The following is a 26480-nucleotide window of genomic DNA, read 5'->3' as shown; positions in this document are numbered from 1 at the left end:
CCGGTCTGTCGGAAGCGAGCATGTTGAGGTTCACTGACGGAACGCCCAGAAGACACTGACGTGACAGGACTGTCCGCCTTCAGGGCATGTCACAGTAAGTTATGGCAAACTGTACCTGCTGCGCTGCAATTATGATCGCCCAGAAGAATTGGAACCGATACCAAGTCATGATAGTCTAGCCTATTGATACCGCTCGACGCGATGTAATTCATGCTCTTGTGCCGCCATTCTGTGCATTTGTACAAGCTCATTCGGTCCACCCGTACCATTCATATTGAACACTGTGCTACGCTTGGAGAATGAAAGCCGTCCGGCCCGTCTTCACAGCGCCGATATATCGAATATGTCGACGCAGGCGGGCAGATTTCTTGTCCCGTTAGCGGAATCGTGCACCAAAGCGGAGAAATCAGTAATATACATTTGATTCCAGCGATCGAGGATGAAATGACACGCCTCATCAGCCGAATCAGCATGATGGTGGATGTATACGAATCCAATCGAAATCTTGTGCTTACTCTGAATATGGGAGACCCACCACGCCGATAGAGTTAAGCTGTTGCACTGTTCGATTCGGAAATCAGATTCTGGGAAGGAGCTTGACCAATAGGCACGACGATGTGGGGAGACCGGGAAGCACCAGCTGCGTTGAAAGACGTCAAGGGGCTACCATAAGTCATGAGTATCAGTCTCATATCGCAGAAATAGGAGATGGAAGGGAGAGGGATCATGCAATTTAGGAAGGGGCAGGTATCATCCTTACTTGGTCCGCCCCAGGAATAGTTCTCCAACTTCGTTGAGGAGCTGTTCGCGATGTCATGGAAGCCAATGCAGTCCAGTGAGCTCAAAATTTCTATCCCGTACCTATCCAGACCACTAAGAGATCAGCTGTGGTACATCCCGGCGGCTGATTGTCCCGAGCTCGTGTGGTCATCAAGATCACACACAGCTGCTATCCGGTCAGCACTACCTTGGAGCATGTCTATGACCCGCTTCCCAGCAGATTGGAGCTCCCTTGCCGAATCGGAAAACGCATTATCCTCCCAAAACTGCTTCGAGGCCATCCGGAAAAGAGACAGTCTTCTGCGACTTGCCCAAAGGGCAGCTGACGTACTCCGGCCTTCGCTTGGTGACATCCAACCAATGATAACTGTCTGATCCCAAAATGCTTATACGGAAAGCTGATATATCGCTCCTCGCTTTCAATTCTACGTTCGATCTCTTGACCCATCCAAGAACTGAAAACGCACCTTCAAGAGAGATTATAGGATGTCATGCGTGTGTAAGGTCTTGATGGCCAAAGGACCCGTTGACCCTATGCTTTGTGTTTTTTTCTTTTGTTTTGTTTTCGCTTCTTTTCCTCGTGTACACATCCTTTGGGTTGATCAACACCTCGTGTCCAACGAGGAGAAAGGTGACCTCTGCTCGTGCGATAAAAAGATGGTTCTATTCAATACTGACTCGTCTTTCAATTTATGCTTGTTGTCGCTGTGAGGGGTCGGACCCAGGAGTTATTGGTGCTTACTTCCATCGTGCAGTTGGATAGACAGATAGCCATGACACTTCTTCGTCTCCTTCTCCTGCCATTAAGATGGTTCGACCCTCACGAGTCCCTTCTATTCCCCCTGACGGGATCCGGCTATTCCTTAATCCAGATCAACCCGAAACCAAGGACGCTCCGATTGCCAACGGTAGTACTTAGCAATATATCCTCCTTCTGCGATGTACCCACCCTGTTCAACTTGATCCAGGTCTCATGCTCATGCTATGATGCCGCTGCTCCGTCCTTATACCGCGATCTCTCCATCACCACCCGGAATTCGGCTAGCATCTTTAGGGGATTGGCCCAACGATACGATGGAACCCCGCGTAGTAAGATGAGTCTTCCTGTAGAGCTGAAAGATCCGGAAGCGCTGTTGGATCAGCCTTATCGATTGTTTTGGCCGGAGACACCGCCATGGGTCATGCCCTTGGCACCGATCGGGCTTTCAAGAGGCCAACATGAACAAAGCGATTCTGCATATCCTACAAGAAGATCTCACTATCCCAAATTGAAACTCTTATCGTATGTCCGAGAATTGCGCTTGGTCTCGTTGCCCCCATGCGAGCTGTGTAGGGACCTACAAGGAATCACCAAGTTACTAAAGGAGCGTCCAGCCGATGGCGATCGACCATTCTCTCGGGTGCGATATCTACACGTGGGTCCTCAAGCTTGTACGAAGCGGCTACCTTCGCAAACAGCTCATGGGAACTAGGATATTACAAGCATCCGTTCCTGGTATTCTTACACATGTTCTGCAGACCGGCACACGCATGCGCGACTTTCCCAAAATTGGACAGAAAGTGGCTCAAAAAACAGCGCAAAGGATTATTGTTACCGATGGAAGATTATCTTACCAAGGTAGAAAGGGCCGCGAAAAGTGCAGCCGCCCTCAAGTACTACAGGAGCCTCGCTTCATCGATGGTGAGGTACGTTGGGTCTGTAATCGGAAACCGAACGGAAACATTGACGATTCACAATCTCCGCGTCGGATCGCTCTCCTCATTGGAATCTGGTTCAATCCAAGTCTTCTTCGACGACTGCGAATGCGATTTCTCTACACCAGTGAGCACCCGACCGCCACAAAAATGTCCACAGCATGTGACAAGGGGTCTTGCAATTTTCGAACCTCGCGAACGACACGAAACGGATGCGAGATTTGGCGAAGAAACGCGATCTGAGATTTAGACGGAAAGGCGTCAAATGGATAATGGTGGCTCCTAAGTACGAACAGCCTTCGAATCCGGACGCTGAGACAGAAGTAGAAGGTGCAGATTGGCGACGTATCGGAAGCGAAGTGGCGGACACAGCGCCAACTTGGGGAACAATGCAGGTGGACATGATACCTTATACCAAAGCGGAGGAGTGCGTTTGCTGCGGAAGAAAATGAGGAAGATGCGCCGTGAGGTTGATTGACGAACATAAGCAAGATAGGTTGGTCGTCGAATGAGCGAGGCGTGGCTCGGTGATTTTGGCTTTCCCCGTGTTTTCATGTATACATACATAGCGAATGCAAAATGGTCAGCACGTATCAGCGGCCCCTACATGGGTATGACTGTGCCTCCTAACGGTTCGTTCTTGGGCTCAGATCCTGGCGTGACGTTGGTGTCTTGTGGTATGGAGTTTATCCAGCTAGCGACTGCTTCAGCTACAGCTTCTGAGTTTGCTTGAGCTATGCAGTCCAAGTTAAGATTAGCCTCAGCGCCTTTACTTCAGGTTCTTCACCCTCCTGTTGGAGTACACGAAGGCGTGCTTGTGTTGCTACAGGTCAGAGGGATAAAACGCGACGCACTGAGACAGAAAGCATGAGGCACACCTTCCAAAGTTTTGACCCTTCCGCCTCCCAGACCACCCAGTGCTTCCTGTACAAGCGGTCCATCCTTCCCAACCCATCCATCTAAATTCCCACCTGCCCAAACCCCGAATAACCCTTGTTGTTTATCTTCTATGTTTTGCGATCTATGCCAATCTATATCTGGGTCTCGGATGAGCTGCATTTCAGACTTGGACAGGTGCAGTACATGTTTGATGACTTCTGGAGATCTGACTAAAGAGAGGGAGGTCGGCGGTAAGCTTATATAAGGAAGCAGGGGGCGAAGTAAAGGCGATAGAAGCGGGAGAAGAGGTTTGACTGGTCTATGGAAGATTGGCTACGAGTACGGCTCATCAGTCATTGACTTGTCCTATTCATCTGTCCTCTGGGAGTCTGGAAAATGTCGAGTCGACTGGTGCTCACCCATAATGTCCATCCATTCCATGTATTGCTGATCCACCCGAGGGTCGGGAACAACAAAAAACCCCTCTGAATTGGCCAATTCTCAGGCTGGGGATCTGTATTCAGCTTCTTCATGATTTCGCACGATAACCATGCTCCAACAGAATGACCCATCAAGCTGATTTTAGGTAGGGCATGATGAGACCGACCATTTTCTTTCGCCCATCCATCGAGATATTTTGTCAGGGATTTAACCAGTTCGATCTTACTTTCCAATTGCTGAGGTAGATCAAGAGGTTCCTTGGGTGATGCGATACGTGTTGAGTGACCAATATGGGATGTGGCTAAGAGAGCGTACGAAGGAGGTAAGAGGGAATGCAGGTGGTTGAGGAAAGGAGGGTAATAGCCTAATAATCCTGGATTACCTGTATCCGATTATTATGTTCAGCTACGTGAGTGTCATTGTATGATATGACTGTCAGAAGGGGACGCACCGAGAATAAAGAGCATGAGATGATGAGGTGCTTGAATTGAGCCTCTTCTAGAAGGCCAGTAATTCAGCTCGGCCTCCCCGCTCGCGCCTGGTGCTCGATGAGTGAAGGAACAGGGTAAAGGGAGAGAGCTCGGACTTTCCGCTCGAAGAAAGGCGAGTCGTTCGTCCATCTTGCCGTATGGGCTGAGGGTGAGAAGACGATGACGATAACGATGTCGCGTGGTGGTAGCCGGCTTGAGCACTTGTCAGCGGCTCTTGATCATGTCATGTCGTTGAATCGATCAAGTTGAGATTTGCTGTTGCGGAAGAACAGGCATCAAATGGACGTGATAAGCGGAGGATGGAGGATGATGATTGATATTGGTGATAGCGGATCCGGTTGACGTCAACCGGGTAAATTTCACCGATTGACGCGTTTGTAAATGGATGAAAAATGGGTGAACATGATTTCAGACGCGTTCATAAAGTCGGATGAGCCTTTCTTTCGCCAATAAATTTGACGACATTAGTCTAGGTCAACCATATCAGCAACCGATCGGTCGGATTCCACTCAGCTCCTCACTCCCGACCTCTCTCTCACACTGGACCGAACACAGCGCGGAATCATGGAGATCGAAGAGGCCTCACCACCTATCTCCTCCAAACGATCGTCTCCCGATCTGTTCTTCCCTGTGTCAGACTCCGAGGAAGAAGACGTAATCACAGCGTCCGGCGCATTAGCGGGGCCGTCATCATCCGCCGTCGCTCCTTCGTCCACGGCGACATCTTCTCGAGCCAACGGTCACAAAACCCAATCGCAAAGTCAGCGGACCAACGGGAAATCAGCAGAGATCGAATTCTTCGGATCTCAAAATAGCGATGATATAATACCTCTGGACACCAGGCCAAATGCATCGGCAGGCCCATCGAAAATCAAGCGTCCTCTCTCTCAGTCGCCACCGGCGGCTATACCATCAGATTTTGAACAGGGCTATCTGGGCGAGTTTGTGTGCGAAGGATGGAGTTTATCGAAAGGGAAAGGATATTGTTCGCCGGGGAGCAAAGTCATTTTTGAGCGGCCCAAGATCAAGGTAGATGAACCGGTGATCAAAGGTAATGAGAAGATGGGAGGGCCAGCTAGGTTGGTCAATGGGAAAGTTGTGGGAACGCAGAAGAAAGCGATAGGTGGCAAACAGGTCACGCTAGGTTCGATGATGAGTAAGAAAGCTCCTCCAGTCAGTCTTCCCAAATATCCGCCAGACGTGCTTGCTCGCTGATCGATGCGACGTGTGGATAGCCCGCGAAAAAGACTGTTGGAAAACCGGTGATAGATTCAATCATCAGATTCAGGAATGACAGAGGTTTCGAAGTTGGACGTCTATCAGTACAGGAAGCTGGATTTCTGACGCATCTGCTCGATACCGGAGTGATCGCCTTAAGCGGTCATGTCATAGACTGCCCCCAAAGCTTGTCAACGGGAAGTACGATTTTACTGAACGTCAAGGTTTACCTGGCTCGCAAAGCATTTGAGAAGGTCGAGAAGGATGGACGGAATAAAGAAGAGGGATCATTCTGGCAGGAACAGAAAGAAACTACTGAGGAGGAAGCCATGAGGAAAAGGAAGGATGCTTTAGGCGCTTTGTTCAGTAAGTCTTCCTCGACTACGGCGTTTCACCGGTCTATGATGAGAGCTCATCTGCCTGAATATAGGTCGCATTGGCGTCAAGCCCATCCGGTCCAACGCCCTGCTTCTAGCGCAGAAGAAGAACGGGGCGGCGCAGATAAACGAAACTTCCTTGCAGCATTTCACAGATTCGCCTAAACCCAAACGAAGCCCCAGCCCATCGAAGGGCAGTAATGCCTCAGGCGGTGAAAAGGGGAAAGGGAAGGTATCGGCAGCCAATAGCGATGATGAAGCCGAAGATGAGGATAGCGGAGATGAAGCCGAAAAGCTGGATGAGGAGCAAATGAATGAGATCGATACCATCTATCGAAAGTAAGCGATCTGATCTGATCAGACGTTGATGTCATCAGAGGGTGCTGACCTGACTGCGGATAGGGCTCAGCAAGGTGATACCCGCTTGGAAGAGACCAATCCGCCTGACACCTTTTTGTATACGCTTCGACCCTATCAAAAACAAGCTTTAACCTGGATGAGTGCTCGAGAAAAGGGCGATGAAAGTATAAGGGACAATAACAGTCTACATCCGCTATGGGAAGAGTAAGCCTGCTGTAAAAACTAAAAATAGGTGCTCGGCAGCTGATTCATTCGTTCATAGGTACGCCTTCAGGAAAGAACAGACCGTCGGACAGCCGATCGAGATCGAAGACGATGATGACTTTGTCGATCCAAGCCGGAAATTCTACTGGAATCCCTACAGTGGAGAATTGAGCCTGGCCTTCCCGACGTCTAACACCAGGGCGAAAGGAGGTATCTTAGCAGACGCTATGGGTGAGTCTTGAAACCCGCTCACAGATATTGGAAAACAATGAGCTAAAGCTTTCCGCAGGTATGGGTAAAACATGTATGATGGCTTCCTTGATTCATGCCAACATGGATGCAGAGGTCTCCTCTACTCCGCCACCGGTCGCCGAAGCTGAAGACGAACCCGCCAACAAACGGCCGAAATTCAAGCAAGTCACCTTGTCGAATCAATGGCGAGCAATACCAACGGTTGCGAAACCGGTCAACGTCCCCCGGGCTACTTTGGTTGTTTGTCCTGTGTCGCTCGCTTCACAATGGCATGACGAGCTGGGCAAAATGTCCGAGAAGGGCACCATAACATCGTTCATGTGGTATGGTAACGATCGAGTTGATATCGAGAGACTGCTCGCGCAAGAGGGAAAGAAGAAAGTGGATGTGATCATCACGTCTTACGGAACTCTAGCGAGCGAGTATCAGAAATGGAGGAAGAATAAGGACAAACCCACATACGAAGGTGGTAGTCTTTATGATCGTAAGTCAGCTTGGCTTCTGACAAGCAGTCTTATCAGAGCAATAAGCTGACCAGTGGAGATAGACGAGTTTCTGAGAATTGTATTGGACGAAGCGCACAACATCAAGAATCGGACTGCATTGGTATCGAAGGCTTGTTACGAGCTGAAAGGCCAACGCAGATGGGCTTTGACCGGAACGCCTATAGTCAATCGATTAGATGACTTGTACTCGCTGCTGTGAGTCGAATGGAGCGATATTACCATTGGAAGAGCTAATACGCTTATAGGCATTTCCTTCGTCTCGAGCCATGGGGTCATTATTCATTCTTCAGAAGGTAAGTCGGACCATCCGAGTCTGCTGAGCGAGGTCTTACTCACGCACGCAACACCTAGCTTTGTCACCATCCCCTTCTTGAACCAAGATCCCAAAGCCTTGAATGTTGTGCAGTATATCCTTGAGTCATGCTTGCTTCGAAGAGAGAAGACAATGAGGGATAAGGACGGGAAGTTGATTGTGGATCTACCTCCCAAACACGTCAGTCTTTCCGCATATCATATACTTCGAACATGGCTGACAAAGTCGAACTTAGGTCGATATACAAGTGCTCGACTTCTCTAGGCCCGAAAGGCAGATCTACAAACATCTTGAGGATCGAGCTAAGAGGCGATTCATCCAGCTGGACGCTGAGGGAAGGGCAATGTCCAACTATACATCTATCTTGGCGATGCTTATGAAGTCAGTGTAATCCAACTGCTCTGTAGCGTACCAGAAGCTGATGGATTTCGATAGACTACGACAATGTGTCGACCACCCATTACTTGTTCTGGGCAAGATGAACGAGGACGACGAATTCGCCGAAAAGCTACTGGATGCCGAAACAGGCGATGAGTCGAGCAATCTCAAAGATCTCATTGCGCTCTATGCTGGTGGAGCGAAGTCTGCGGACAGCGAGAAAGAAGAAGTCGATCATGCTTTCGCTGCCAAAGTATTGAGAGAGCTGGGCGAACAAGAAACCACACCGATCTGTGATATATGCTCGAATGAGATGTTTGACGAGGTGCTATTACCTTGTTATCATCGATGGTGAGTCGATCCTTTCTTCATTCACTCCACTCGCTTTCTCAAGCCTCGAAAATTGGTTTGATATGAGACCGAATCTCTGATTCTGGCTGGATGGGTGCAGTTGTCAAGATTGTATCGTGGGTTGGATCGGGACATGTGAAGATCAGAACAAACCTGCCTTATGCCCTTCCTGCTCTAAAGGACCCATCAAATTATCCGACTTGCGGTCAATCCAACGCAAGCGAAAGCGAGTCAACCCCTTGACCGGCATGTCTATCAATGAGAATGAGGAAGATCAGAAGGACGTCGTTATCGGGAAAGTCGATTTGGTGCAATCGACCAAACTGAGAGCGTTGGTGAGGAAATTGGAACGAATGAAAAGCGAAGACCCGACTGTGAAGACATTGGTTTTCAGTCAATTCACCTCGTTTTTAGGTAAGTCAACTTCTGTACTGAAGAATTTTTCAGATTGGTGACTGACTGACTTTGATGAATGTGATCGTGATTGCGATTATGATTAGATTTGATTGAAACCACTTTGACTCGAGAAGGCGTCAAATGGCTGTGAGTTCACTATCACTTCACAAAAGTAGACAAAATAACACTGAATGCTGATGTATTTGTTTACTCTGCGCAGTCGATTCGATGGATCAATGTCACAAGCACAACGAGCTACAACTATCGAGGAATTCGGGAAGAAGACTAAAGAACCAGTCGTACTTTTAATTTCGCTAAAAGCGGGTGGTGTGGGACTGAATCTGACGATGGCTAATCGTGAGTCGATTTACTCTTCTTTCCCTTCCCTTTTCGCAGAATCAAGGAGTTCAATTTAGCTGACGATGTACGCTGTCACTGTATAGACGTGTTCATGATGGATACATGGTGGAATGAGGCTATAGAACAACAGGCTATAGACAGAGTACATCGATTGGGTCAGAATAAGTCAGTATACGTGACTAGGTATATAATCAAGGGGACGGTCGAGAAGAGGATCATGAAGATCCGTGAGTTCCCAATCTATCTATGGTTTGGTTCGACTCGAATCTGGTCGAGCTAGATGAGGTGAGTGAGATTGCGTTATTTTGCTAATGAAAATGCGTTACGACTGTAGAACGATCCAAAACAGCTTTGGTGAATGCTTCTCTATCTGGAGGGGGGTCGAAAGATAAAGGTGCGAGTTTGGCGGATATCAAGAAGATCTTCGGCCTGGATGAGGACGATAGTGAAGACGAGGTGTATTAGGCATCAATTAGCATAGTTCATTCGAAATTCGTGGTTCTATCGCACGGCGCATTGAACTCTAGGGACCACAAGCCAAAGGATGAAAATCGATCAATGTATCAAAAGTATTAGCATTGTTACGCGTGTGTCATTCATAGTGTACTTGAAATGTACAAATGTACAACGAGCATACTATATTTTAGTTGATGCTTTACTCGATTACAATTACATCATATGGAATAAAGCTGATCATCATCCACTTTACCTGTTCATGGTTGATTATTCATCGTTCAACACCGATAACGATCGATTACCTCCTTATCTCTCCTCTTCATCCAACTTCACTTAACTCCGCTCCCACTCCACTCCGATGTTCGCATTGAAATGATAGTCGTTACGAAGGGGACTGAAATCGACGCGACTCAGATTGACTCGACTTAATTAGATTTGGATCTGCATGAGGCTTAGAACCTCCTCCTGCTCGTAGGTAGCGGCTTCACCATCCCCGCATCTAACATATCCCCATCTTCAATATCCGTTTCTCCCAACGTCAGATCCTTGTCCAGCTTCTCTCCGTCAAACATCAGGTACATCTTCTCAGCCTCTTCAGGCGGTTTACCAATGGCTTTACAATAATATTTGATAATCGTCTGTATTCGCAGGGCTTTCTGCCCTTTCATCCGATGTTTACCATTCTCGGATTTGACGATGAACCTGATGTAATCTTGAATTTCTTCTTCACCTCGAGGTTCTGAGTTCTCTATGTTTTTGGTATCTCCGGCATTCGATGTGTAAGGTGCAGTGAGCTGAGTGGGCTGAGTTTCATGCTTTGATAGATCCATCTTATCTAATTGATCATTCGTCTTTGACGTGGGAGAGTCGAGATGCTCGATTGCATCGTCATCATGGGGCATCTCGTCGTCCGATAACGCTTCTAATGCCCTTCGTCGCTCTGCTTGAAGTCTATCCCAATATTCTTTCTCATAACCCGCTAACAAAGTATACACGCTTGATCAGCTGCATTTCACAATTTCGCGATCCCTACTTTACACCCTAAGACACGAATCACAACTCACACATGTCCGCTTTGTGGAGTATACCTAATTGCTCCGGCGTCGATCGAGGGTAAACACGACTATCGTTATACACGAAGACAAGGTCACCAGGTCGCTTCTGAAGTCTGTCGCTCAGGGTATTGATGCCCTTTGACATATGACCGGTCTATAATGTCAACCAGTCAGTTGAGCGAAGCATCAGCATTTATCACTTCCGGGCGGGAGTTTCTGTTTAAGCCTGGAGACTTACTCTTGAAAGTATCAAAGTTCGAGCTTTCTGATACTCTTTTATCGCCGCCGGAGCAGCACTCAACTTCTTCTCGGGTGGAGCAACCATTCGGACAGTTATGAACACCTTCTCGAGCTCGTCGCCGTCGTTCTTCTCGGGCGAGCTTGACGAATCGTCGACTACCTCGGTCTCTTGATCTTGGAACTTTGAGCCGAGGTGAGCTCTATCAGGATGCGATATCCGTTAGTCGTAGGACCGGGAGAATACATGGTGTGATTGCAATCAGACATACTTGACAAGCTGTTCGATTTCAGCTTTCTTCGCTTCGCTCATCTCTGGCGGAGGAGTGAGCTGGACCCTATGTCTTATTGCTTTCGGCTTCCGATCACTTGGTCCGGCATCCTCGTCTGAGTCATCAATCACTCTGAACGCCTATGAGCATCAGCTTCACGACTCTAGTTGCCCCCGAAGAGCGAGACGATGAGAGTCTTAGCCCTGACTCACATGGTCTCCCCTCGTTCTTCTGTACTCCCTCTCGCCTGACTACTGCCTTTCCTCGACCTGCCACCAGCCCCATTTTTCTTGTGATCATTGGAAGATGCTCGAGTCCAGCTCGGTAGCTCCAATGCAGGTTTCTTGCTGGTTGGCTTCCGTCGTTTTTTCTGCTGAGAGTCAGGGGACCCGTCATCTTCATTATCGGAATGCGTTCTGACTGGCGGAGAAGGTGATCTCGGCGGTAGAGCTATTGGGGAATAGACACATGGAAGAAAGCTGTCAGTCTGAATGTTTTCCCGTGCAGTCAATCATCTCGGGATCATAGTCTCGTGTATGCTATTATGCTCTCGAGAGAAGGTGATCTAAGGTCATGAACTTACTAGCTTGTCGGACTGCGGGCCTCTTCTTGGATACGAAGAAATCATCATCGCTATCTGAGCCGATGTCGATTGGATCCACAGCCTTTCCTTTGCCTTTATCGGCCATATCTAATCGATTGTAGTGTTGAATGTGTGAATAGGCGGAAGGGAAGGGAACCAAATAGACTGGAGTCGGTGTATACCGAAAGGGTTTCGAAGAGAGTGGTTGAGCGAAGATCCTAATTGTCAGCGGCTCGACGATGGTGATCCGAGGTATTACTCTGTAAGAGAGGAGACAGAGTCGGAGGTAGATATGGAAGTGATGGTTGATGATGTATATCAACATGAAGTTGGATGATACCAATCAAGTGGAATGGAAGTTGAACCGGATATGAGAAATTCAGGCACAGTCATCCAGTCATCTCGAATTTACACAAGCGCAGCTAGAAGCTCTGCTTTCTGATATATATATATGTATGTATATGCTATCATTGTTCACTAATAGTTCACTGGCAACCCATATGGCCCCTCGTATACGTATACCGACATTCACCCTCTTCACGGGCGGCAAAGAATGTTCGCTTTGTGAGGTGAGTACCGCTATCTGATCATCATGGTCCCGGGCAAAGTCAAATATAAAATTCTGCAATCCTTTCACCTCGAGCGGAACAGCACAGTCACGACTATCATGCTACTGGCTGACAGCATCACGCCTGACTTGTATCTGCACATCTTGCTGAGAATCAGCTGTGATTTTCAGGTCGCAAAACAGGATCTAGCCAATGTCAGACGATCGACACCGTTCGAACTGAATTTGTGGAATATACGAGATCCGCCGGCTGGAGCTGACGAGAGGGAAGCGAAGAAGTGGAGAAGGCTTTATCAGTACGATATTGTGAGTTGAACTATCAAACACTAAACAAAGGAACGCTTCTCCAGCAGGCAATGATGAGCAAGACAAAGACGTAATCAAGAGGATTTTTCCTTCTTATCATTATCAGATCGCCCGCGTCTCCCGGACAGACCAAGTCCTCTGAGCTGACTCTTCATCCTAGCCTGTCTTACACTTAGGGGAACATCGAATACAGAAGCATCGCATTGACCAGGATAAGCTGAGAAAATTCATCGAGGAATGGCAATCGAGCCAGAGCGGCGAGGTGGGGAAGGCAGCTGCGGGCGAGCCAAGTCGACAGTAGACGAAGAGGAAGTCCGTGCTAAGGATAGTGATGGGAGTCTTACCGATGGGAAGGGCAGATATGAGGAGTATCAGAGTCTATCGAGGTTCTTCACTGCCGATTCTGCGCTTGTCGAAGAAGGTGGATCGGAAGGATTTTTGCAGTATGACAATGTCGAGCTCAACGAGGAACGGAACCTCAAAACTCTCAAGCGGAAGAAAAAGAGTCGCTCCACATCGTCTTCGTCTTCGTCTTCGGCGCCGCCATGGAGAAGATATATCGGGAGAATCTTTTTGCAACTTGAGTCGCCCATAGCTGAGTATACTCCAGAGGACGAATGGGATATTTACGTTGACATTCTGGATTCCACGTTCAAGGGATTCAGCGATGTACCTGTAGGAAGCGATATCGAGGTCATCGATCTGGCTCGACCTGCCGAGATACAAGGAGATCTGACTTTCGAAGTCGATACTCGCCCTGATCTTGTTGGGCTGGAGGACGGTGGAGGGGATGTCCTGTATGATGAGCCTCTTCGGGCGGTGGAGGAGGACAGAAGCAAGCCAACTAGGTATGTCCACGTTACACCTCCCTGGCTGATGTTTACGAGGAAAACGCCAAGCGTTGACTGTCCGATATCATGCGCTGACGAAATATGAGTTTTCTCTTCTTCGAATAGCACCGCAACATGTTGGAACTGCCTATCACCTGGTCACGCCTATACCTCATGCCCTGAACCGAAGAATCATATGATAATCCGACATGCGAGGGAGGCGCATTTATTCCAACGAGATTTCGTGATGCCTGAACACGCTCGGCCAGCTCTAGACACATATCTGAGTATGAATGTCACCCATGAAGAGAAAGATCGACGACTCGAATTGGTAGACAAGTTTCAAGCTGGTCGGATATCGCAGGAACTCGAAGATGCGATATGCCATTTCGACGAAGACGCAATCGAGGACGATTCGCAGATGGATTTGATCAGGCAACAGATCGAGGTGAAGCGAAGGAGGAAGAGATGGGATTGGTATGATAGGATCATGAGGTGGGGCTATCCCCCAGGATGGATTGCTGTCAAAGGTGAGCCAGCTAAAACCTTCTCTTTGGAAGCTAAGCTTGTTGAGGTCGAAGCTGAGGCTGAAGCTCGTTCAGATCCAATTGAGGAGAGCAGGCGACGTATAGAAGCGCTTCAAATCCACGAGAAAGCCTTCGAGCTCGATTTGGAAGGAGATGCAGATGAGTTGCAGGTCATTGGTGGAACGCTCGGCACACCTAGATCATCGATTGTCGACAGTGATTCGTCACCCTCAGGTTCGGAATCGGACTCTGGCTCCGAAACTTCTTCCCTATTGACACCTTCTCTGGACAATGGCAAACGCACTGGCGAGCGGAAATCATCTTCAGGAGATAACGCAAAGATTTACACTGATGCCGACATGCATGCCGCTCCTGTGCAAGAGAACGAAAAGCTCAAGCCAGGCTATCCGTCATCCCCAACATCCCGTCCTCTGGTACCACCAATATCGCCTCATCGCCCAGACGAACAGCTCAAGTCCGCTTCCAATCCACCACCACCGCCACCGGTAGACATGAGTCCACCACCTCCTCCGTCTGAGGAAGATGGCGCTCCTCCTCCTCCCCCTCCTCCAGCAGAGGCATACCCAGCTCCTCCATCTCTCATCTCACATCCCAATCCATTCCTGCAAAGACATTACGAACTTCAAGCTCAAATTGAAGCGCGAGCAAGAAATTCGCATTCGCACCGCACTGTTATAGCGACTCCACCAACAGCGCCTCGAGGACATCCGCGTCAACTGCCTGCGACTCCAGCCTCACTCGGAGCCGACAGATCTCGGCCTGTCGACCAAGCGCCCGCTTTTCCTCACAAGCCACCATCCACACTTCGTTCGGCAATGGGTCATCTAATAGAAGAATACGGTTCAGGGGCAATGACTCCTCCATCTATGCCTTGGAATGAGACCGAGGGGAAGGCGCGACGATGGGTGAAGTTTCATACTGACTTGTTCGCTTCGGATAGGCTGGCACCCTTTTCTGAGGCTAGACCATTCCCTCTTGGACATTATTGATGGTCCATCTGAATTTTGATACCCTGCATAGCACATCATCTGAGCATGTTTTGATCCCCTGGATGTCCGTATATCTGTTTATTATTCAATGTATCATAGTTGGATCTCAAATCAGGTGTATGAGCACGAGTAAGTGTATACGTATGAATATGCGTACAAGCACGAGTGCATATCAAATTACAAAGAGGATACACTCTGCAGAATTGACCGAGATTTGAATCAGGATCAGACACTTGAACTAATCTCTAATTGTAAGCGACTGAGGATTGATTGATCTTGAGCCTGATCCTGATTCTGGACTTGATCTCAACCAGTGAGAGAATCGAAAGGTCAGAAACCCACAAGCGGGTTTAAGCCTTAGCTAAACGCCTGCGCGCTCCCAAAACCTGTCAAGTTAGTCCAAATCAGTCAAATCTCGCTTAAAGTTGTTTACGAGTTGATGTATCTGGGAATATCATTCGTCATCTCCCATGTCTCTTGATCTTCTTTTCCTGCTTCCCTGTTCCCTGGTGTCCTGTGAGGCACAGCGGGTCATAGAAACCTTGATTACGCCTGTGTACAAGTATGGCATACTCATGTATATCATACTCATGTTAATTCTCACATTGACAATTTGACTCTAGAGGTCAGCATGACCTGGGTGTTTGCATGCGTGCGTGCGGCGAAGGCCAGAATGGAGAGTACAAAGCACAAAGTACAGAACACGGAGCGTAAGAGTCGAAGGTGTCAAGAGAGTGGAAGTGGAGGTTGGATGTACGAGTACGGATTGTACATTTTATATCCGATCGGTAAAATCCCCTGACTTGTACCCTTGATTCCTGAATCTGTAGTGGAAATAACTATAAATAGTAATTTGAGAATGTGTATCAGGAACGATAATTGCGAGAAAAAGGGAATTAGAGAGGACATGTCCACGTTTTTCTTCTTTTGCATACCCCTCTTCTTCCCCTTCCCGAGTCAAAGCCAGCTTTGACGCTATAGACTATTCGAATTCTAGCGCACTACAGGTACAACCTCTGCTGCTCTTACCAGTACCATACCAGTACCAGTACGGCCGGAATCCCTAAATCCTTCTGATTTTTCCGTAGTCTGAGCCTGAGCAATAACCTATAGCCTAGGTGTATTTGTATTACCGGTGAAAAATCTTTTTCCTTAAGTATATCCTGGATCAATCCCTTTCGTGCTTCGCCGCCACGAAGAATCAGATCAGTCAGACCATTTGATGATCAAATATTCCAGTCCACTCCTATCCCATCAATAATATCATTCTTCGCCCGAAGCATACATGTGAATAGATCAGATCCATCATCAATCATCAGTCATCAGTCATCAGTAGTCATCGATATTCACACAAGTGAGCTCAGATCATAGCACACTGCACACTCCGCACAATAACAATACCGACCACGCGATCTTCGTCGACCCACTGGTTCAATTCAATCCAAATCAAATTCGACTCCATCTACTTCCTTCGCGGTATTCGTCGTTCCGATCATTTCATCATCACCTAAGGCCCGTGCGTCCGACCAATCCATCTCCACAACAATAACGGCTACAACGTATAAGGAGCAAATCTCACAACTACAAGCAATCATCAGAATCATACAACAGTCTTCCGTGATACACATTGACATCTCCACAGCCCAGAGGTAATAGAGGAAAGGTGGAACAGGCGAGTTGTGAGTTCTTCCCATCGGCAGAATACTTGAAGTCGTGTCCCATTTCCCTGCTCCTTCACCTTGCTCCTTCACCTTGCCAATAACTGGTCAGAATGAGAGAAGGGGCCAGAATGACTCCAGAATCAAGCTGCAATTCCTGCAGCCACCAGCGCTTCGGCCGCTTGCCGGCCTCTCGTTACTCCAGCATTGCAGGTTGCTTGATACATCTACCTGCAACTTATCCTTTGACCCCGTTATCGGTTTCCACGACCGTTGCCGCTTCTCGTCCTTTCTGTCATCAACGATACACCCCGACTATGATCCTCTAAATCTACTGCTCGTGACACTTCTTTGTCTGCTTGCTCGCGGTCCTTTCATCGGTCTGTCACAGTCTTCGTGCAATGCTAACCCAAGGATTTCCTGGTCGTTTTCGTTAGTCTATATATCGAAGATCATCTTGACGAAGACCCGACAAAATTTCCCCTCCGGCTTACTCACCTAGTTCCGTTTCTGGACCTTCGCCTAAATCTACCACTTCTTCTAAATCCTCACCCGTATCAAATAATTCAGGCAGCAGTGGGACAACACAGAAGTTAAGGCCATTACTGCCCAAACCCATCGCCCCGAAGCCTTCTCCGGCCCAGGCTCAGGCAGGCTCTAGCTCCGCCGCTAGTCCTAGTACCTCCATTGGTAGAGGTAAACACAGTGTCAGCGGTCCGAGTGGGAGCGCTGGCAAAATGGATAAATTACCTTGGCGGACGAGTACATCGGGTAGCAAGAAGGGACCGTTCACTGTAGATTCTGGTGGAGGGAGGAATTCGCATCAACATCAGCACCAACAGCAAAATAAGCATGTCAGCCCTAGGCACCAGAGACAACCGGAAAGACCTCCTTCAGCATCCTCTTCAAGACACTCTAACCCTTCTACTCCAGCTATGTCACCTGCCGTGCCGATCAACAGAAACAGCGGATCTTTCGCTTATCCATCTCAGCCTTACCCGTCGTTTCCGCAAGTGTCGACTAGTGCAGGCCATCATAGCAGGGAAGGATCGTATCATCAGTCGTCTCTCGCTACTACTCCAACGCCTCTTACACCCTTAGATCCCATTGCGGCGTTAAGTTCTAGTACGGGGACTAACGCTTTCTCCTTTGGTGCTCAGCCTTCGTCATTAGGTCCATCATCGGTAGGACCAGCTTCTTCCTTGGGACAGTCTTCATATAATTCGCATCACGGACGGTCCATCAATAAGCGGAACAGCCAATCACAAAATCATATGCAGCTCCCGTTATCCACAACACCTCTTGAACCACCTCCAACATCGTGGGCCAACAACGTCAACAACACTTACGGGCAGAACCAACCTGCATTTGACTGGTCCAACTTACCAAATCCCAGCAATTGGCTATCTCAGGACAATCCTCAACAAAACGTCGTGGACGAGAATGCTGTGGATCCTGGAATTTTCGACACTTTAGCTGAATTGGTCCAGCAAAGTCAGGATAAAGCGACGAACGGCGCGTCTTTCGACTTCTCAGCCAATTTCCCAGCTGCAGGTACCTCGGCCTCATCTATCCCTTCCATGCCATCGACTTCCCAGAATAACGCAAGCCTCCTCAGTCGTCGTTTGCAAAATCAACAGAACAACCTAGATTCCAACGTGAACAACGCATATCAGTCATCCGTTCCGCCTCCTTCGGGCTCTTTCACCGAGTCTGTAGCTTCGCTCACTGGGTTTGCCACACCTTCCAGCTATGGTAATGTCAATTTCCCACAATATTCCCAGAATCAACAATCGCCGCAGCAAATTCAAGCACCACAGCGCAAAAACTCGCAAACGATGTCAACGCCTTGGCCTTTGCCTGACAGAGTAGGAGGTTACGCGGAAACCCCGGTGACCACTCCTGGAGGTAGTGATTTCGGAGCATATAATAGTCCTCAGGAAGTAAGTCTTTCGATTACTGATTACCGCTTTAGCAGTCGCTGACGCCTTGACAGGCTTATCCCGGATCACAAGGCAATCGATATCCTGCTGTCGCCCCTCGTCGACGAGAAGCTCCGCAACCCCCAGCGCCAGCATATCCAAGTTTGCCAAGCAACCCAGGAAGCGTGCCCGCCTCCCAGTACCCCTCGAGAGCAGGGTCCGAGGCGCCCCACGCGGAGGGAGGTGTCGGCGCGACACCTGGCATGACCATGGACAACCTACCGCCTCTACCTGCTGGATTATCGCTCGAACACCTCGCTCAATACGGAAGTGCAGGATTAGAGATGGCTATCAGGATAGGGATGGGCATGGGCATGGGTTTAGGTGGTCAGCAATCTCAGCAACTTCCACAGCAAGCTCAGCAAGACGTCAGCGCTGCGCAACCTAATTTGTGGTCCGGCTTGACTAATGACGTGACGACACCCGCCTATTTCCAGAATGTCGCTTCTCCCGAAGCGACTTCCTCGCAATCCCACTCTCAGAAAGGCAAGAATGTCAGCATAGTCGATGATATCCTCAACGACGATTTCCTAGGTCTCCGGAGTCCCACTATGCCTCTGGCTTCGCCACCTATCAGTAATTTCGCCTCTTTCCCGGTGACTCGAAGGCCTTCTCAGAGCGATATTACGTCGCCTGTCGCGCCCGAGATGACTTCCCCCGAACAGATGGCGCAGAAAGATCCATTAGCTACTCAAGTTTGGAAGGCATACGCTAGGGCGCGAGAGGTATTGCCCAACGGGCAAAGAATGGAGAACCTGACATGGAGAATGATGCACCTGACATTGAAGAAGAAAGAAGCGGAAGAGGCTGCTGCCAGGGAGAAGGCCGAGAAGGAGGAGCAGGAGAGGCTAGTCAGGGAGTACATCGCGGAAGCAGAAGAGTCTAGAGATGCTCTTCCACCTCCCACCACTTCGGCCGCAGATAATGAGCGAGAAAGGGAAAGAGGTAGATCGAAAGGGAAATCAAGGATTGTTGGATTTGCGGGTGCTAGTAGTAACCCTTCGCCAGAGTGAGTCCTCTGTCATCCCTGATCTTTTAGAAATCGCGATTACGGTTGCTGATCATACATGCGTTCAGCGGAATGGATATCGATTGGCGAGCCGCAAGTCGATCTAGATCTAGAATACCTATGGATATAGATTGGCGAGGATCATCACGATCCCGGTCAAGATCAGCATTACCCTTCCGACAGAACCCCTTTGGCGAATTCCACGCTCATCAACTTCTCGCCTCGGGCGGCACACCGGTAGCAGAGATGGGACTGAACATGCCCACTCAGAATGAATGGTCAGCATCGACACGAAAAGCACCCGACCTTCCTGGACCCAGATCAGCCGGCTCTAGTCTATCGAGGTCCCATCCTTCCAGATCATCCCGATTAGCAGAGCCGATGCCACCCGTTCAGGAACGTGAACGATCAGCAGACATACAGTCTCCCAATAAGCAAGCGAATCTGCTGGATGCGTTCGCTGCGTCTGCACCGCCGGATGGACATATGACGATGGATGAGATACAAGCCGCTTTAAACGCTGGATTGAGTCCGTTTAAGGACAAGCAACCCAATTTACCGGGAATCAATGGTCCAGGCCTGTATGGCGAGATAGAAGAGAATTTCCACCCTCAGTACGGATATCTACCTAGAAGAGTCAGAAAGACTTCTTTCGACCATACCGTATCAGCCCAAGAACTTGCTCAGGCAGAATTGTTAGGACTTTCACCTACAGCAGTGTTCAATCCTCGTAAACGACAAGCCGAAGCTTCGCCTCGAGACGGGAAGACTCTGCCTCTTCCGGACGGAGATACAGGATTCCCTTCTTCAAACTTCACATTCAGTTTCCCACAATCATACGACAATTTCTTCGACATCGCCGCAGCGAGTTCCAACACGCCGGCTGGCGCCACTGGTACCACCACAAACGACTTCTCAGGCAATGCATTGAATATGCCAGAAATAACTCCTGAAGATATCGTAGAATGGGCATCAAGTCAACCTGTCACTGCTAACACTTCCGCCTTTGGGTCGCCCTCTGCATTTGGATTAGTTGACGCCTCCGGAACCGGAATCTCGCTACCAAATATGTCATCTCATACTTCGCCAGGTCAACAAAATGGTACGAGCGATAATCCATTTGATTTCCAACAACTCATGCACCTATACCTCAACGCCAATTCAGCCGCATCACCCTTCACACATATCAACCCTTCACAAGTTCTTGGCGCCCTCCAGAATCAGCTCAACGACCCATCATCAAACGCAGTATCCCCTGCTAGTCTGAACGGTGCTCCCACTCCGAACACGACAAATGGAAATACCGGAAACGCGATCAAACCATTACCGAAATCCGTTGGGGGGAAAGCCGTCGATTCGAAAGATGCCAAAGATAAATCGTCAATGCCACCTCCGCCCACCCCTTCGATGCCCGTGCCTGTCCGATCTAACAGTTCGCCAAATCTGCAAACTCTGCGCATCCCCTCTCAAGGTTCAGGTCAGACTATGAAGGGCGGGCACTCCAAGAATTCCTCCTCGATCAGCGGTTCCTTGAGTAAATCATCAAAGAGCAACAAAGCTTCATTCAAACATCAAGTTGAGACCGACAATGCTGAGAATGAAGAAGAGGACGATTTGAATGGCGATGGTACTGGTAATGATAATGATGGCGAAGGGGAAGACGAGAGTGGACCTGGATCAATCATCAACACAGGTGAAAATCCTACGATGTGCACGAATTGTCAGACGACAAATACACCATTATGGAGGCGAGATCCAGAAGGCCAACCTTTATGTAATGCCTGTGGTCTGTTCTACGTGAGCCCGCTTTGAAATTGCGCGGATTGCATTTGTTGTTGGTCCAAGCTGACATGACACTGTTGGATAGAAACTACACGGAGTGGTCAGACCGTTATCACTCAAGACGGACGTCATTAAGAAACGCAACCGAGCTGCTCCTGGTGGAAAAGGTGAATCGGCTTCGCGTAAGAATAGCGTCTCCGGTCCTTCGGGAGGATCAGGTGGTGGTTCTGGATCAGGCAACAATTCCAAGAACTCTTCAGGCGGAGGTGGAAATGCCAAGTCATCTTCGACAACGAACGGTACGAGTGGTGGCAAAAAAGCTAGAAGAACTTCAGATGTTTCAGGAAGCACCGAAGGAAATGGGAGTGCGACTGGCGGAGCGAATTCCAGACCTGGCTCATTACCCAATGATCCGAGTCCGCTCAGTGCCAGCACCAGTGCCAGTGTTAATGGGAATAATAGTATGACGAGTCTGTTGAGCATGAGATCGAGTCAGAAGTAATTCGTAGACTTAGAGAGAAGGGCCATGCGCTTCATATTTACTATAACGTTTAGATCAGATGATTTCAGCTTATTTATTTTCACTTGGATCCTTTTCTTGCTTTGACTCTGACTTTGACTTTGACCTTGATTTTCGCTTTGAATAGTTTCGCTTTCCGCTTTTCGCACTTGCATTCCACAGTCATTAAAGTATAATCTCTCATCCTCACTTATTTGATATCATGTTCCGTCTGGTCTTATCTGATCTCTCATCTTGTTAGATTTAGATCGCTTGGTTCCAACAGACAGACAGACAAGTATATGTATTCATAGATGATGCAGAACAACTACTAAGTCAACAGATCTTAGATTTGCAGTTGGAAATTGCAGTTGCAGGGTGCAGGGTGCAGGTCACAGATTACATATCCGATCGTCTCTGATTAAGAAGTATGATGCATAATTCATAATTCATGATTCATAGTTCATAATGCATAATGCCAGATGCGTCGGACTGCTGCGTTAGACAGACGCTTATCGACCGAATCCTACATTATGGATCGTCTTGGATCCAGAAGCAGCCTCCAAGTTCTCGAGATAGTCCTTCAAGGCAGACACAATTGAACGTCAGTGTCACGCTCACTATAATGTTGTAGAGGAAAAGTTGTCACTCACTCGGAGCCAAGATTCTCGCTTTTCTGGAACGTGGTCGAACTGTCTATATCTCTTATCTCGCTATGCGGCAAGAAACAACAATCACCAAATACCGATCAGTCAGCCAATTTCTTTCGAGCATTGCACAGATGAGGAACAGTTTGTAGACTCACCCTGAGAACAGCTTTGATCTCCGCCAAATCAATCTGTTTCGCCATATCCGTTATATCCTTCTTCCCTTCCTCGTCGTCTCCCCCGACATTTAGGCCTTCAGCTTCCGCGAATTGATCATCGGTTTTAATGTTCAAGGCATCCTCATCCAGGGTCTTCTTCCTCATCGTTCCCCAGAACTCTATAAAGCTATTCTCGCCCAACATCTGGTCGAATTCTATACGCGCTTGAGATTCTCTACTTCTCATCCAGGCTTTCCACTGGTCTTCCAGCGCATCCCCTTGCAAGCCCAGTCTCTTGATTGTAGGATCCTCGACGATCTTGGGGTACACATCGTCATACTGCGTATCCAATGACGGGGTGTGCGTCTCGAAGAGGCCGTGAAGCTCGTTCGAACGCTTAGAAGCGATCTTTTCGATGTGCTGGCTGAATAGTCTTTGTTTGTCTCTCGGATGAAGCGATGGGTTGTTGAATCGAGGGTCAGAAGAGAGGAATTGGGAAGCCTCGTTCCAAGAGATCTGACAGCATAACTCCATCAGCTACGATCCACACGTACATACACAGCCCAAATGCAATTAAGGTCGATCCTAACTCACATGATGATCTCGGACTTGATCAACCAGAAGACTACCAAACAGCCGTTCGGCTTCCTCTTTGCCCGCACCTATCCTGCTTTTGTTATTTTCAAACTCGATCTTCGACCTTTCCTGCCTGATTTTGTTTTCTCGTTCTTTCAGACTAGCTTCCGCTTTCGCTTTCCGTTCTGCCGACTTCCGAGCAGCTTGTTCTTCTTTCGACAGGACATCCTTCGCTGCGTCGCCATTGCTGTTGCTCGACGAAGCTAGATTCTTGATATGGTTGTTGAACAGTTCTTCTCGTAAGGAAGACGATCCAACAGCATCGTATCGCGAATCCTTGTATATAGTCTTCTTTACATCAGACCATACAGACGACGAGGTGATATCATCCGACTCTTTCAGTAAATCATAGAAATCCTGCTCAGCCCGCTGAGCGTCCGCTCGTTTACCTATAATTAAGAGTTTGGTCAGTGTGCGGTCGTCTTTGGACGTTGACCATTGCTTACGTTCACCTAGCTCCCTCAAATGAGTCTTGAACATCTTCTCCCGATCTCTATCGTCCCTTCCATACGCATAAAATTTTCTGTCTTTCTTCCACTTTTTCCTAAAATCGTCCCAACGAGTTCGCGTACTAGTAACCTCTTCTCTGAGTAATGCTTTGTATTCCTTCTCAGGATCATTTTTCTTCTTATCTGTTGAACCCGATCCTGATGCAGTAGATGACTTGGCTAGTCTTCTGGCTCGGCCGACATCCCGACAATACTCGTCATACACCTCCTGTCGCTCTTTCTGGGACGAAAGTAGCACATATCGAGGATCGTTGATGAAGGTGGGTAAAGCGGCTTCCCATGTCGAGAATGGATTCACATCTTTCTCAATCAACAGAGCCTGCGACGAACATGAACAAGTCAGCTTGAAATTTCTGATCACCTGGAGCGATTCGGAATCTTCGTCTCGGAAGAAGGACCCACCTTGAACAGAGCTCGACCTTCCTCTGGGGATACCTGAACCTTTTCCGGGACAGCAAAGACCTTCTTGGCAGCTTCTTCTTCCTCCTTCCTAATTTCCTCGGCTGTCTTCTGCTTCCCCTCTTCGAGTTGCTGATCTGCTTCAGCAAACTCAGCTGCAACAGCCCTCATCCACGCAGCTTCATCTTCCGCATCTTGAGGTCCCATCTCGCCATTCTCCTCTTCTTCATCTTGCTCATCTTGATCTGCATCAACATTCTCTTGATTGTCATCCTCTTCAGCATCACCATTCTCCGTCTTGGGTATTTTGCTCTGTCGATCTTCTGCTTGTTCCTCCCTTTCTTTTCGCTTCTTTTCCAATTCCACCTGTTTTAGCTTCTTCTCTTCTTCGATCTCCAGCCGGATCCTCTCGACCTCTCTCAATCTCTCTAACCGTTCTTCTTCAGCTTTCTGCTTCTCTTCTCGCTCTCGCTGTTCTTTCGCGGCCTTTTCTTCCGCTTCAAGAGCTTCTACGGCATCTTTGATCTCTTCTGGAACGCTCCATTCAGACTTCTTACTTTCCTTCTCGAAATAAAATACGTTACCCTCTGTAGTGGTCACTCGGGTCCATGTTGTACCTGGTATAGCCACTTTGTCTCTAGGTTTTTCTTTCTTCTTCTTTTTCTCCCTCTCTGCTGGAGTCGCGGGGGATGCTGAACCATTATTCGGCGTGATGCCTGGCGGTGGGAAAGGTGGAAATAATGTAGGTCGAATATAGGTCGATTCGCGAGTATGGGAGTTATAGAAATACGGAGTCACGCCATCTGGTGCTATTTGAGGAAATATCAGTGTCTCATTCAGGTCAATCAGATTCCTAGCACCGCGGAGTACTGACCTCGATGTTCTGACCATCCAGCGGGCAAAGGAGGTGGGAAGTTGGGCATATTCGGCGGTAGACCCATCGGGGGACCGGGAGGGAATCCCAAAGGAGGGGGTCGGAACGACTGGCCAGGAGGGCCTCTGTCAGCGCAGCAGGGTCAGCCAATGATACCCTTCGCACAGATGACTGACGAGAGTACCACTCACCCAGGTGGAGGTCCAGGAGGTCTGGCGACAGTGTTATTACTGGGTGGTGGGCCAGGCGGGGGACCAGGCGGAACTCCTGACATTTTGTAATCCTCTCACTTGTTCTGCTGCGACGCTGTCGTCATCGAATGTTTCGGTTCCGAGGCTGTGAGTGATGATCTGCTCAAGTCAGTTTCAATCGCAAGATCCAGGTTGTGGAAGCTGAAATGCAATCTTCCAACAAATAAGAGTGCAAAGGGCGATGCACAGGCCAGCTGATTACGTAATACCCGACATCCCCTTCGCGAACCAAATTTCCACGAAGTTGCATGCGGTCGATGGCTTTTAAATGAAGAAAGAGAATCTCTGTCTTCTTTCTTTTCTTCTTCATATGCAACTCGCCATCTTCGCACAAAATGTACCATCCTCCATTCCACAGATGGTACAGGACATATGACGGTGGCCGTTGCTAGACTTGTAGTCCTTGTTTGAGGGTCGTCAGTGGACTCTTACCTTGACTTCCCATAGTTTGGACATAAATTCGTCGCCTATACGCATATACAGCGCATTCTCTTATCCATGTATCAGATCATCTCATTTCGCCCAACGCCCATCGCAAAGCGACCGAAGCTCTCGAACGAGCGAGGAGAGACGACGACTCGATACCCTCTCATACGTCATACTAGGGATACATGCTGCTTGCAGGCCTTCCTTTGAAGAGCGGAAGTAGGAGATAATCTGATAGCACGCTGATAATTCGTGTTGATCCCTCTTATCTTGTCCTGTCTCGACCTCAAATAAGGTGGAATGAAACAGCAAGTCCATGTATGGTCAAGACTCATATACCGCTGACCGAGAAATGTTATTTCCTTTATTACGATCTGACGATTTGCGCGCAGTTCAACCACAGCATACAGGTGTGCTGCATCCCTAGACGTCGCTTACTTATCTACATACCTCTTTTCAACTTCGTCGATTCAAGGTCCGCACGATGTTACGACTCACCTCGATAATCAATGGGAAGTATACGATGGGTCTAGACTCGTGCATTGTTTGGGTGCCGACCGATCGACCGATCGAGCGAATGAGAATCCGTCAACTCATACCTCATTCTCAGTCTCCGCTACCTCGATTCAACGCAATTTAATGACATCCTTTCCACTGTCCTTGCTTCCACCTTCCACCTTCAACCTGCAATCGCACATTGACCACACCTGACGGTCGTTCAAAGACATGAATGGATTGCAAGGCAAGAACCTCGACGTGCGATTACTCCGGCTGCAAGGGTGGGACAAAGGGTGACTGACTACAT

General features: G+C 48.6%; 7 protein-coding genes across 7 annotated transcripts; 4 read left to right on the top strand and 3 right to left on the bottom strand.

Moving 5' to 3' along the window:
* Nucleotides 1-1553: 1553 nt before the first annotated feature.
* On the top strand, nt 1554-2252 carry I303_104360 (uncharacterized protein; the record flags this gene model as incomplete). The annotated part of the gene is made up of 1 exon (XM_018407960.1): nt 1554-2252. One exon carries the CDS (start codon nt 1554-1556, stop codon nt 2250-2252), a length of 699 nt encoding a protein of 232 aa, XP_018263171.1.
* An 826-nt stretch (nt 2253-3078) lies between these two features.
* Nucleotides 3079-4415, bottom strand: I303_104359 (uncharacterized protein; the record flags this gene model as incomplete). Its single annotated transcript, XM_018407961.1, has 4 exons — nt 3079-3209; nt 3330-3687; nt 3774-4177; nt 4247-4415. The coding sequence occupies 4 exons, from the start codon at nt 4413-4415 to the stop codon at nt 3079-3081; spliced, it is 1062 nt and encodes a 353-aa protein (XP_018263172.1).
* Nucleotides 4416-4850: 435 nt separating this feature from the next.
* On the top strand, nt 4851-9466 carry I303_104358 (uncharacterized protein; the record flags this gene model as incomplete). Its single annotated transcript, XM_018407962.1, has 16 exons — nt 4851-5459; nt 5522-5870; nt 5935-6220; nt 6284-6445; nt 6504-6676; nt 6735-7181; nt 7245-7398; nt 7449-7496; nt 7555-7696; nt 7752-7897; nt 7952-8245; nt 8346-8659; nt 8746-8788; nt 8862-8998; nt 9085-9228; nt 9336-9466. The coding sequence occupies 16 exons, from the start codon at nt 4851-4853 to the stop codon at nt 9464-9466; spliced, it is 3579 nt and encodes a 1192-aa protein (XP_018263173.1).
* A 443-nt stretch (nt 9467-9909) lies between these two features.
* On the bottom strand, nt 9910-11710 carry I303_104357 (uncharacterized protein; the record flags this gene model as incomplete). The annotated part of the gene is made up of 6 exons (XM_018407963.1): nt 9910-10436; nt 10522-10666; nt 10751-10952; nt 11022-11153; nt 11234-11471; nt 11605-11710. The coding sequence occupies 6 exons, from the start codon at nt 11708-11710 to the stop codon at nt 9910-9912; spliced, it is 1350 nt and encodes a 449-aa protein (XP_018263174.1).
* Nucleotides 11711-12104: 394 nt separating this feature from the next.
* Nucleotides 12105-14845, top strand: I303_104356 (uncharacterized protein; the record flags this gene model as incomplete). Its single annotated transcript, XM_065968948.1, has 6 exons — nt 12105-12173; nt 12344-12478; nt 12639-12740; nt 12833-13326; nt 13435-13838; nt 13911-14845. The coding sequence occupies 6 exons, from the start codon at nt 12105-12107 to the stop codon at nt 14843-14845; spliced, it is 2139 nt and encodes a 712-aa protein (XP_065825020.1).
* A 2395-nt stretch (nt 14846-17240) lies between these two features.
* Nucleotides 17241-21778, top strand: I303_104355 (uncharacterized protein; the record flags this gene model as incomplete). Its single annotated transcript, XM_018407966.1, has 4 exons — nt 17241-18446; nt 18500-19494; nt 19563-21291; nt 21362-21778. The coding sequence occupies 4 exons, from the start codon at nt 17241-17243 to the stop codon at nt 21776-21778; spliced, it is 4347 nt and encodes a 1448-aa protein (XP_018263177.1).
* A 509-nt stretch (nt 21779-22287) lies between these two features.
* On the bottom strand, nt 22288-25272 carry I303_104354 (uncharacterized protein; the record flags this gene model as incomplete). The annotated part of the gene is made up of 8 exons (XM_018407967.1): nt 22288-22356; nt 22429-22488; nt 22581-23096; nt 23175-23605; nt 23663-24044; nt 24128-24933; nt 24999-25123; nt 25190-25272. 8 exons carry the CDS (start codon nt 25270-25272, stop codon nt 22288-22290), a joined length of 2472 nt encoding a protein of 823 aa, XP_018263178.1.
* Nucleotides 25273-26480: the final 1208 nt, after the last annotated feature.

This window comes from Kwoniella dejecticola, chromosome 5, assembly GCF_000512565.2.
Source record: "Kwoniella dejecticola CBS 10117 chromosome 5, complete sequence".
NCBI lineage: Eukaryota > Fungi > Basidiomycota > Tremellomycetes > Tremellales > Cryptococcaceae > Kwoniella > Kwoniella dejecticola.
This window is presented reverse-complemented; position numbering and strand designations above follow the sequence as displayed.